The sequence below is a fragment of the Brassica napus genome, chromosome A9 (assembly GCF_020379485.1).
Source record: "Brassica napus cultivar Da-Ae chromosome A9, Da-Ae, whole genome shotgun sequence".
Lineage (NCBI taxonomy): Eukaryota > Viridiplantae > Streptophyta > Magnoliopsida > Brassicales > Brassicaceae > Brassica > Brassica napus.
In genome coordinates this window covers 11000016-11012653 of record NC_063442.1, presented here as the reverse complement: position 1 = coordinate 11012653, position 12638 = coordinate 11000016, and the positions used below count along the sequence as shown (strand labels likewise).

Below are 12638 nucleotides of genomic sequence, written 5' to 3'. Positions count from 1 at the left end.
TCAAAAATTGATTCAAAAATCTACATATCTTCAAAATTGGATTTTCACTAAACTATTTTTCAATAACCATTATAAAAAAATGTTGTCAATATATATAAGAAAAATACAATACAAAGCCCAATTTGAAATACCAACTCAAATTATTGTTTTTATATTACATATTAAGTTTTTAAAATATAATATATGTAATTATTTATATGATGGTACATATAAAATACTATTAATTATATGATTACTTATATGATGGTACTTATAAAATATGATTAATTATATGATGACAATATACGATATATAATAATGACTAGGGATGGGCTTTCGGGTACCCATACGGGTTTGGTTCTGATCGGTTTGCGTTTCGGGTTTTCGAGGTCAAAGATTTCAGTCCAATTAGGATGTTTCCAAATTTTGGTTTGAGTTCGATTCAGATCTTTGTGGGTTTGGTTCGGGTACTGATAACCCATTTAAATTTTTTTAAAAGTTTTAAATCATTGTAGTGTGTTGCTATTCGAATGTGTTGTGTGGGGATATGTTAAGTCTTTGTGTTCTCAGTGTAGCTCCAAGTGTGGTGGCGATGGCTTATTATTTGAGAAGTGGTGTGATCCTTTTTTTAAGCTGGTAGACTTTGTGTTTTTATTTATTTGATACTGTGTTTTGCTATTGAGCCTGGAGAAATATATATTTTAATTTTAATTTTGATGTTTGTTTCTATTTTTGATGAGTCACACCTTTTATAATAAATTGTTTAGAATTCTTTTGATATAAAAATTTAAAATACATAATTTAGCTGGTAATATGGCATTTAAAACGATTTTGTGACTGTAAACCCAATTTTTCTATGTATTTGGAAGAAAATATCCATCAAAATATGAATGTACAACGTGGGAGAGATTTGTGCAGGTAAGTTTCTAAGACTACATATTTCTTGCTTGGTTCATCTTGATATCAATGTCATAATAAAACTAGATTTCATAAAAAAAAATAGTTCTGGAAGCAGATACTATTGCACCTTAATAGTGTTTCATCTGCAGTTCCATTAGTTAGGAGTTGGACCGACTTTAGTTTCGAATTTAGTTACTAGAACACAGTTAATCAGTCTCTCCTCCTTAGAATTTCTCACTGGTTCTAACAACAGATGTTAACAGAGACCAAGAGAGAGAGAGAAGTTCTATTGAAATTCAGCGCAAATGAAAACAATACAACTTTGTGGCTCTAATGAAAAAGCATGCATGAAGAAACATTGATGTTCGATTAATAGGCAAACATTTTTAAAAAAAAGAAGCAGTACACCATCAAAAGTAGATTCATTTGACATGTTGAAAACCTTCATACGTTTAGAGATAGAAAGTACCATAATGATCAATAAGTTTGAGTATGATTAAGCCACTAGAACTGACAGAGCTAAAAAAAAGCAAAAACAGACAAAATGATGTTTCCTTGTTTGTACAAACGCTCGCTCCATATCAACTATTACAACTACCATTTTCTTCGCTTCATTCTTGAATCCGTCAAGTGCCGCTCTTGCTATAGCTACGACCTGGTTGATGATTTTTAAGAACAGCTTGTTATGAAGATGAATATAGCTACTGAATGAGCAGTAGATAGCATTATTAGGACCAGGACTCCAGTATATATAGATCATGAGAATAAACAATGAAACGTGACAAAATTTACAATAAATATACATCAGGAGAACTGAAATATCATTGTGAAATGCGTTGTATAAAAAGCCAATGTTAACTAAAATACATATAATCAATGAGCTATATATACAATGAGTGCATAAAATGAGTGTTGAAATCGACGGAGCATCATTCAAACCAGCAAACATAAAACCACAGTTCATACTCTCGAGCAGAACTATAAAGTCTGAACCGAAATATATTCTTTATTTGTATATAATGGAAGTTGAAGAAAACAATAATATTGTGTACTTCATATTTTAATTTGGGGAAATAATTATTTTACCTGGTAGTCCGTAATTGTTGAGAAGGGTTGTGTTGGATTATGTAATAATCTTCTTCTCCTTCTCACAATCTCTCCCTCCATTCCGCTCCCATACTCAGATCCTTTAAGGAGGTGATGAATCGTAGCCTATCATAAAGCTCCTTCAATTTCTCACAATAACTAATATAGAGACTATAGAAGAAAGGGAATGGAGCCTTCTTATATTATCCACTCTTCTCACTCATCTATTGCACCAAATTCAAGCCTATGCAATTAAGGAAACCCACCCTTCGAGCAAACCATTCTCCTCCCACTGAAAGACCGCCATAATCTGACCTTGTTAAGTTTCTTTGCCCTAAAGGCGTCGACTTTCCTTAGGAGAAGACTCAACAAACACGTGAACAGAAGACAAGAACAGAGGAAACAAAGTTGTTGTTCGAACCAGAGAGAGAGAAGGTTGAAGAGACAAAGCAGAAGATAAAGAAAGGGAGCACACACAAGACTTTATCCAGTTCACTCCCGTTAACTAGGGTAGCTACGTCTGGCCGAGTCTTTAACTCGGAATCCACTAGATTCAGATAGTGTTACAAAAGGAGCTACAAGTGACCCATCTCAATGCCCTTCACTAGCACTCAAGATTCACTCTGTCAACTCCTAAAGCTAGAGAAAACTAAACACAAAGCTTAGACCTTTACAAGTTTTCTCTCTTCACACTATCTCTGTATCTTGTTTCTCTCTCTTATTACCTCTCAATACAACAAGACCTTCTATTTATATAAAAGTCTTGAACCTTGTGTGTTTAACCTAACGCAAACGTTTCTTCCAAACTTGAACGCTGTCTTGCATCATCAAGTCACGCTTATCACAACATTCCAAATGTGCTTTTGAACTCTTGGAGACACAAAGGACAACGGTACGATCATGAAGAGGCGGTGTAGCCGTTTCCCAAGAAGTGGTCCCAAAAGCATGTCTAACTCAGGTTTGATATACACCATCCGTAGTTAGAACTTGAGTTAAGTCTGAGTACACTTTGAAGTTGGTAGTTGCTTGGTCATCAAGGTTTCATCTTCACAAATCTCCACCTGAAATCGTGATGACAGAACCAAACTTCCACACACACATTGAGAGAGAGAGAAACAATACCTTTGAATCTAGTTGCAGGATTCCAAGACTCGGATCCCCTGAGTTTTACTACTCAGGGCTGACATGTAGCAAGTTCAAAGCGGTTTGAAACTTGCTAACTGCCAGAGTCTTCGTGAAGATATCAGCCGGATTCTTCTCAGTTGAAATCTTCACAACATCAATGTCACCACTAGCAATGATCTCCCGTATGTAGTGACACTTGACATCGATGTGCTTCGTTCGTTCATGATGCACATTGTTCTTGGAGAGTGCTATAGCACTTTGAGAATCACAGAAAATCTCCACACTTTTCTGATCATAACCAAACTCCTTCAGTAACCCTTTAAGCCATACGGCTTCCTTCACAGCTTCAGTCAACGACATATACTCAGACTCTGTCGTAGACAAGGCAACAACTCGCTGCAATCCTGATTTCCAGCTTATAGTGTTTCCTCCAAGAGTGAACACCAAACCAGTGATTGATCTTCTTCGATCAGGGTCTGCAGCAAAGTCAGCATCGCAGTAACCAGTGATCTTGAACTCAGAACTCCTTTTGAACAACATCTTTGTGGTCAGAGTACCCTTGATATATCTCATGACCCACTTTACTCCATTCCAGTGATCTTTGATAGGGTTGCTCATGTACCGGCTGATGATCCCTACTGGATAGGCAAGATCAAGACGGGTTCCTGTCATTGCGTACATGATACTGCCAACAGCATTTGAATAAGGAACTGACTTCATAAACTCTTCATCTTGCGCTATCTGCTCTTCAGTTGCAGAGCTCAGCTTCAGATGGGCTCCCAGAGGTGTTGAGACTGGCTTGGCTTCAAGCATTCCATAGGTGTCTAAGATCTTGTTCAGGTAACTTTCTTGTCACAACCATAGTTCACCAGCGGCTCTGTCTCTAACAATCTCCATACCCAGTATCCTTTTAGCAGCACCCAAGTCTTTCATTTCAAACTTCAAACTAAGTTCCTTCTTGAGATGTTGAATAGCTTCTAGATCCTTGGCTGCTACTAGCATATCATCTACATAGATGAGAAGATACATCTTTGACCCGTCTGCTAGCTCCTTGATGTAAGCACAACTGTCATACTCACTTCTTACAAACCCAATCTCTGTGATATAAGCATCAAACTTCTCATTCCATTGTCTTGGTGCTTGTTTAAGACCGTACAGAGACTTGTTGAGTAGACACACTTCATCCTCTTGAAATAATGATTCAAAACCTTCTGGTGGAGCCATGTAAATCATCTCATTTAGCTCACCATGTAGAAAGGCGGTTTTGACATCCAGTTGTTCTAGTTCCATATCTTCTTGAACAACCATCGACAACAAGATCCTTATAGATACATGTTTGACAACAGGGGCAAAGATCTCATGGTAGTCGATTCCTTCTCTCTGAGCATAGCCCTTGGCTACTAATCTTGCTTTGAATCTAGACTGCTCCACTCCTGGTATACCAAGTTTATACTTGTAAATCCAACGGCTCCCAATGACTCTCTGATTCTCAGGCCTCTTTACCACTGTCCAGGTATGATTTTTGGCTTGAGATCTCATTTCATCATCCATGGCAGCTTTCCATTCTTCCCAGTTTACACTCCTTGTAGCTTCCCTGTAGTCTTCAGGCTCCACTTCTCCACCATCTTCAGAGGTATATAAAGCCTCAGCAAAATAATCCTCATCATCGAAACGCCTAGGAGGTCTTACGTCTCTCCTGTCTCGATCCCTTGCTAGGTGATAGCTCAGAGGCGTTTTGCGTGTAGCATCATGACTGCTGCCACTTGTACCAACTGACGATGATGGAGATCCCGGCACAGATCTAACACTTGAGCTTGATAGTTGATCATTGTTACCTTCTCCACCTGAGGTGATACTATCTTCAGCTTCTAAGTCTAGATCGAGGTATGAGCCTGAAGAAGCATCTTCTTCCTCATACGAGTCAGGTTGTTTTGTCATCACATCTTTGTAAGATGCATTCTCCTGAAACAAAACGTTCCTGCTCACTACACATTTTTTCTCTTCGAGTAACCAGACCTTGTACCCTTTCACGCCTGGGGGATATCCAACCAGAACACCTTTCTTAGCTCTCGGATTGAGCTTACCATCATCCGTGTGCACAAATGCCACACATCCAAACCTTCTCAGATAGCTGTAAGCAGGAGTTCTTCCAAACCACTTCTTGTCAGGTATATCAAAGTTCAGAGCTGATGAGGGTGTTTTGTTGATGAGAGTAGCTGCTGTCTGTGTTGCCTCTGCCCAAAATCTCTTTGGGAGACCAGAGTCACTAAGTATGCTTCTCACCTTCTCCATGAGTGTTCTGTTCATGCGCTCTGCAACTCCATTTTGTTGTGGAGTGTAAGCGCATGTTCTGTGACGTTGAATTCCCTTAGCTTCACAGAACTCATTAAACTGCCTGTTGCAGAATTCTAGACCGTTGTCTGTTCTCAAGGTCTTTAGCCTCCTCTCACTTTGATTTTCCACCAGACTGAGCCACTCTACAAACTTCTCAAAGGCTTCATCTTTCGTTTTCAGAAAGTAAACCCATACCTTTCGGGTATAATCATCTACAAAGGAGATGAAGTACTGGTTTCTGCCTAAAGACTGTGGTACTGACGGTGCTCCCCATAGGTCAGAGTGGACATACTCCAGCTTTTCTCTAGTATCGTGCTGAGCCAAGTTGAAACCCACTCTTTTAGCTCGCCCATAGATACAGTCTTCACACGGTTCCATGTTAGAGACCTTCTTCCTGTCCAGAAAACCCTTCTTGAGCAGAATGTTCATGTTCTTCATGCTCATATGTCCCAGCCTTCTGTGCCACAGGACCGTGTCATCTTGTCTTGCAATGAGAGCTGCGTTCGTAACTGGTCTCCACTGTAATAGATACTGAGTATCATATCTTCTTCCAGCGAGCAATATCTGATCTCCAGCTTTGACGCTAAGAATACCATTCTCAGACTCAAACTTGTAGCCTGCTTTCTCCAGAGTTCCCAAAGATAGAAGATTTCTATCCATGTCAGGAATGTACCTGACGTTTGTCAAGAGAACACTCAGACCTGCTTCATTCTTGACTCTCACGGTACCAACTCCTCTTACTCTTGAGACAGTTTGATTTCCCATCCTCACTGAGCCTCCAGCCTCTTCATTTAAATCTTCAAACCAGTCTCTCTTGTGAGTCATGTGATAGCTACAGCCGGTGTCCATTACCCACTCATCTTCAAGATGTACATCAGTTGAAGATAGTGCTTCTGACACATAGAGGCCTGTAGCTTCTGCAAGGTTTCCATCGCCACCAGATGACTCTCCTCTTCCATGGTTATAGTCTTTTGGTCGAGTTTGGCCTTTGCTCTTGTTAGGACAAGACGCCTTAAAGTGCCCATCTTCACCACAGTTCCAGCATCCTTTCTTGGATCTAGACTTAGATCTAGTCCTTGAGGACTTGTTGTTTCTATCTCGACCTTCAGACCTTCCTCTTGAGTCACCTTTACCCTTTGCAAACAGACCTTCAGCTTGGCCCTTAATACTTTTCTTGTTAGATCCAAACTCAAGTTCCTTTGAGTAGATAGCAGCAATCACTTCATCTAACGTCAGTATGGATCTTCCAGTGCCATACTTTAAAGTATCTCTTAACTGATCAAAGGGTTTTGGCAGAGACATGAGGAGCAAGATAGCTTGGTCCTCATCAGAGATTGCAACATTTGTGTTCTCCAGTTCTGTTATAATCTGAAGAAACTCATCAATGTTGCCTTCTATGGACAGATTCTCAGACATCTTGAATCCATAGAGCTTCTGTTTAAGATAGATTCTATTAGGAAGAGCTTTTGACATGTACAGTTTGTCAAGAGCACTTATCATAGCAGCTGCAGTCTGCTCCTTCTTGATCTTCCTGAGAACTCTATCTGTTACGCTTAAGACGATGGTGCTTCTAGCCTTTCTTCTCTTCTCGTCTAAAGCTTCCATCTTTTCAGCTTTTTCTTTCGCTTCTTCTTCTGTCTGCTTAGATCCATCAGGTTGAACCTCCACAGCTTCGGTTTCCTTGAGAGCAGCACTCAGACCCAGAATATCCAGATGAGCCATGAGTTTCTCTTTCCACATCGTATAGTCACCACGACCATCAAACTTCTCAACTTCTATTCGAGCCGAAGACATCGTCCAGATGTTGTAAGATCTTTACAGACCCGTAAACACTGAGCCTAAGCTCTGATACCACTCTGTTAAGTTTCTTTGCCCTAAAGGCGTCGACTTTCCTTAGGAGAAGACTCAACAAACACGTGAACAGAAGACAAGAACAGAGGAAACAGAGTTGTTGTTCGAACCAGAGAGAGAGAAGGTTGAAGAGACAAAGCAGAAGATAAAGAAAGGGAGCACACACAAGACTTTATCCAGTTCACTCCCGTTAACTAGGGTAGCTACGTCTGGCCGAGTCTTTAACTCGGAATCCACTAGATTCAGATAGTGTTACAAAAGGAGCTACAAGTGACCCATCTCAATGCCCTTCACTAGCACTCAAGATTCACTCTGTCAACTCCTAAAGCTAGAGAAAACTAAACACAAAGCTTAGACCTTTACAAGTTTTCTCTCTTCACACTATCTCTGTATCTTGTTTCTCTCTCTTATTACCTCTCAATACAACAAGACCTTCTATTTATATAAAAGTCTTGAACCTTGTGTGTTTAACCTAACGCAAACGTTTCTTCCAAACTTGAACGCTGTCTTGCATCATCAAGTCACGCTTATCACAACATTCCAAATGTGCTTTTGAACTCTTGGAGACACAAAGGACAACGGTACGATCATGAAGAGGCGGTGTAGCCGTTTCCCAAGAAGTGGTCCCAAAAGCATGTCTAACTCAGGTTTGATATACACCATCCGTAGTTAGAACTTGAGTTAAGTCTGAGTACACTTTGAAGTTGGTAGTTGCTTGGTCATCAAGGTTTCATCTTCACAGACCTCTCTCAACTGAACCAGCTTCTCTATAATTGGAAATGTATCCTCCTTCGAAAACAATGATTTAGATTAATGACTGTAAGGTAAGAAGATAATTCTCCGCGAGTAACCTTGGCATATGTATACTCAACTTCAACTGTTTGAAATGAACGCAATCCAAAAAAAATCCTCTAGCATCCGACCTCTTAGCATATCATAAGATTCTCCCAGTGTCTCAATTCACTTAAAGATTCTAAGAGAAGGGATGTGTTGGACTTTGTAATAATCTTCTCCTCCTTCCAGTAATCTCTTCTTCCATTTATATCCCATACTAACAACAAGATCCTCTAAGGAAGTGATGAAACGCAGCCCATCAGGAAGTTCCTTTAATCTGCAGCAAAGGTCAATATCAAGAGAATAGGGAAGGGGCATGGAGCCTTCTTCTACTATCCACTCTTCCAGTTCCAATAGTCCATATAATTTAAGTTTCTGCAATTGAGGAAAACCACCCCTCGAGCAAATCATTCTCCTCCCGCAGAAAGATATGTTCCCTAAAATAATCTCTTTCAGGTGAAACAATTTCTCTAAAACCGGAAACGGATCATCCTCCAAACGACAGTGAGCTAGAGTTATGGTTGTAAGGTGAGAAGGCAAGTGTCCTTCCGACAATCTTATCTTCCATTCCTCTCCCATTAATTGAACACTTAGTTTCTTTAAGGAAGTGATAGATCTCAGCCTATCAGGAAGCTCCAACTTTCCACAACCCCGAATAGTCAGAGTATGAACAACAGGCATGGAGCCTTCTTCTACTATCCACTCTTCCAGTTCCGATAGTCCATATAATTTAAGCTTCTGCAATTGAGGAAATCCACTCCTCGAGCAAACCATTCTCCTTCCACAAAAAGATTGATACTGTAAACTAACCTCTTTCAGTTGACTCAATTTCTCTAGAATTGGCATTGGATCCTCCTTCAAATAACATTTCTTTAGCAAAATGGTTGTAAGGTGAGAAGTAAAATGTTGCTCATCAGGTAACTTAGGCATATATATACTCAGGAATAGTTCTTTGAGATGAACACAATCCAAAACAAACCCTTCATCATCATTCGTTGGAGAATACAACTTGTCATAATCAATTATAACAAGCTTTTCCAAGCATCTCAGCTGACTTAGAGATGAAGAGAGAGTTTTCGCGGAATGCCCTTTACCTCTGATATATATAGATAGTGTACTGAGCCGTGTCATACACTGGAGATCACTCACACTCCCATGCTCGGTTGAGAAATTCTCCAACGTCTCCAGCTTGACCAGATTTCCCAATTCCATCTTTACCTTATTCTTTATTGCCAACGGAAAATGGAGGTATATCAATTCTCGCATCTCCTTCAAGATATTGGGCATGTAGACTCGAGATAAACCTACACATAGGTTTAAATATAGCAGCTGCTTCAGATTCCTCATAGAAGAAGGTAGATGATTTACATATGCATCTCTTAAACTCAAATATCTCAAGTGGATGAGCTTCCCGATGCTAGATGGTATCTTCTCTCCTTCAAACTTGACACGAGAGAGATCTAATACTCTCATCAATGGTAGCCGTGTAAAGCATATATTTATACCCTCGTCAATATGCCTTTTGATCTTGGATATAAACACAAGAGATCTAAGTTTTGGGTTCTCCATATGAAAAAATCTCTCATTCCGCCAATGCACAGCTACTCTACGAGATTTATAAAGAGATTTCGAGTTTGCAGTTGAAGTGCCAATTTGTAGGAAATTCTCTTCTTCAGCTTGGTGTAAACAAACTTCTCTCATTATGTCATGCAACTGGCATGTTTCAAATCTTGAAGTTTCAACGTCTCTTTCAGAAATAACCATGTTTCTCTTCACCAATTCTTCTATGTATACATCTGCGACATCTCGAGTGCTGGCTCCATCATAATACATCGGCCTTTGTATTCCTTCTGCACCCCAGTAATACGACAATGTCCCCACATCTATTTTATAATCTTCAGGAAAATGGGCAAGGTAGAGGAAGCAGTGCTTCAAATAAACTGGCAGCTCTTCGAAGCTCAGATACAAAACATGGAAAACGGAACTGATATTTATGTCACTGACGCTAGTCCCGTTGACGATGTGAGATCTAATATTTTCATAAATCCTTTTCCAGTCACGCAATGTGTATTTAGCAGCTAACAACCTTCCTAACACTTTTAAAGCCAACGGTAGACCTCCACAATGTTTAATCATTTGCTTTCCCATATCTTCCATTTCTTTATCAACCTTGAAATCTACATAACATTAATTACAAGAATGTTTGAAAGAATCATATCTCTTGGAGAATTGCAGCCAATTTTATTTTGATTTACTAGTATAACAATCCAAATAGATCGTCCAAGAAAAATTTACCGTTTGTGTCTTTCATTGGAAATGCTATCCTTTGAAAAAGAGTCCAACTTTTTTTTAAAGTTAAGCATTTTGTGTTGAAGGTGACACAATTTGGATCTGCATGTAATCCCACTCCCTCATTGCGAGAAGTAAGTAATACCTTCCATCCTGCAACACATTTATATTTTGTAAATGTTTCATGATCAAAAAGTGAGCCTTTAAAAAGGATGGCCTAATGTATGTAACTTAAGGATGTTCACCTTTTTGGGGCAGAAACACATGCTTGATTCGGTCCCAATCTCCCTCTCTCCATATATCATCAATGACGATCAAAGCCTTTTGTGTTTCCAACACTGATACGAGCTTTTCTTGAAGTTCATCTTCTGTCATCTCTAACACCTTGTATTCTGGCCTGAGCTGTCGCAAGATTGTCTGCCAAACATACATCCTTGTAAACTGTTGTGAAATACAAACCCATGCCAATCTTGGAAAATGACTTTTGATTGTCTCATGTTTAAAAATTTGTCTTGCGAGTGTGGTTTTACCAAGACCTCCCATCCCAGTTATGGAAACCACTTGATGACTGCTATCTTTTGCCACCAAATAGCCAACCAATATCTCAACATTTTTCTCCAACCCCATAAGATGGTCTTCTTCGTCTCTAGAAAAGGTTAGTTGCATTTCTCTTTGTATTTCTTGTAGAGACTGTGAATACCCTTCACTGACAATGAACTGTTGTACGCCATAACTCTGCATATCGCGTATCACCTTGGAGATTCTCTTACTTATTGCTTCTATACCAAAAGCAAGTTCCCTGCGTTCTGAAATAACCCAAGGAAGTCTTCTCACATTCTTCATGATGCCACTTGTATTTCCGAGTTTTTCCTTTAGAAGAAACGTTTCAACGATATCTTCAGCGTCCAAAACAATTTCTTTGACCTCTTTGATAGTGTTTCTCACCATGGCACTTGTATGTTTCTTGGCTTCCGCATCTTCTAGGAAACACCTTAACATTTCCACATCTCTTTTAAATCCATTGAACTGTTCTTCAACTCCCTGAAATTTCTCAGATTCTCGGATAAGGAGCTTCCAAAGCCTCTCGACTCCAAACGACAAAAGTGTATATACAAAACTAGTATGATAAAAAAAGATAACTAAACTATTCTGTGGGATTGAATCCACAAATCTTTGGAGAGACATGAACATTATTGAGATTTTTTTTTAAATGCAAAATAAAAAAGATCGAAGCATCTTCCAGAAAATCAAAGAAAGAAAATTAATAAAATCAACAACAATCACCTCCTAGAAATCGCTTCTGGCCCAACTGATCTGAAAAAAAGGAAATACTCAATGCGTAGCTTCTGGCAACACAATCAACTTTAGATCTCTGCTAAAGACACACTGAAAGAGTTGGGCCAAGTCAACGCCAACCGACAAAACCAATGTGTAAAAAACACTGCCACTGCATTAAACTTTTAAAATACTAAGTAAATTTTGGGGAAGACCAGCTTTAGTATTTTATTTGATCTATTAATGGTGTTAGTTAAATTTTCATTTAGTAAACTAATCAATACTATTAAAAGGGAAGGAGTCAAAAATCTACTTACAAAAGGTTGTTGCACCTATTTATTTTTTAGTCCAAACTATAGTATACAACTAAAATATTTTTAACTAACCCCTATTTTATAGCAACCATATAATGTCCTCTAACGTTTAAATAAATCTCACCCAGTTTAATAAAATCATGACTATAATATATGGAATGTTTCAAATAGTTATTTTACTTAAATCAACTTCCTTCAATTTAACATATATACATTTGATATAAACGGCACCGAAGTTTCAATACGTAAGGGTCATTATCATATATACCATCATCTTTCATCAGATCAAAATTTTCTTACGAGATCAACTTTTGAAATATAAATGAGCCATGTCTTATTAAACATTATTGATCAAACCTCAAGAGTATTTTCCACCCAAAATTTTATAAAACAAATCAATGAATTTTGCTAGGTCTGTAGTTTTTGGACCTAATTAGGTATTTAGAAAAAAATATTTGGATTCAGATCGGTTTATTTCGAATCTGGATTGTTTCGGCTACATAATTCAGATACCTATAAAATATTTGTTATTATTTTGTACATAACGGGTATGGATCTGTTAGATATTTAGGACTCAAATAATACTCAATAAACATAAAAATACTCGAAACACGAAAAATATCTAAAAATCTGAACAAATACCCGAAAATC

General features: G+C 38.6%; 2 protein-coding genes across 4 annotated transcripts; both read right to left on the bottom strand.

The window, feature by feature from the left end:
- Positions 1-1311: 1311 nt before the first annotated feature.
- On the bottom strand, positions 1312-11836 carry LOC106416605 (probable disease resistance protein At1g59620). 3 transcript variants are annotated; one of them, XM_013857528.3, is made up of 6 exons: positions 11683-11836; positions 10644-11439; positions 10405-10551; positions 8020-10286; positions 1966-2280; positions 1312-1534 (listed from the first exon to the last, which is right to left on the bottom strand). In XM_013857528.3, exons 2-4 carry the CDS (start codon positions 11395-11397, stop codon positions 8236-8238), a joined length of 2952 nt encoding a protein of 983 aa, XP_013712982.1. In that variant the 5' UTR covers positions 11398-11439; positions 11683-11836; the 3' UTR covers positions 1312-1534; positions 1966-2280; positions 8020-8235. The 3 variants fall into 3 exon arrangements, with proteins under 3 accessions (XP_013712982.1, XP_013712980.1, XP_048595839.1); XM_013857526.3 differs by having other exon boundaries at positions 10644-11827; XM_048739882.1 differs by lacking the exons at positions 1312-1534; positions 1966-2280 and having other exon boundaries at positions 7482-10286; positions 10644-11828.
- Positions 3136-3903, bottom strand: LOC125578040 (secreted RxLR effector protein 161-like). Its single transcript, XM_048740316.1, has one exon. It carries the CDS (start codon positions 3901-3903, stop codon positions 3136-3138), a length of 768 nt encoding a protein of 255 aa, XP_048596273.1.
- Positions 11837-12638: the final 802 nt, after the last annotated feature.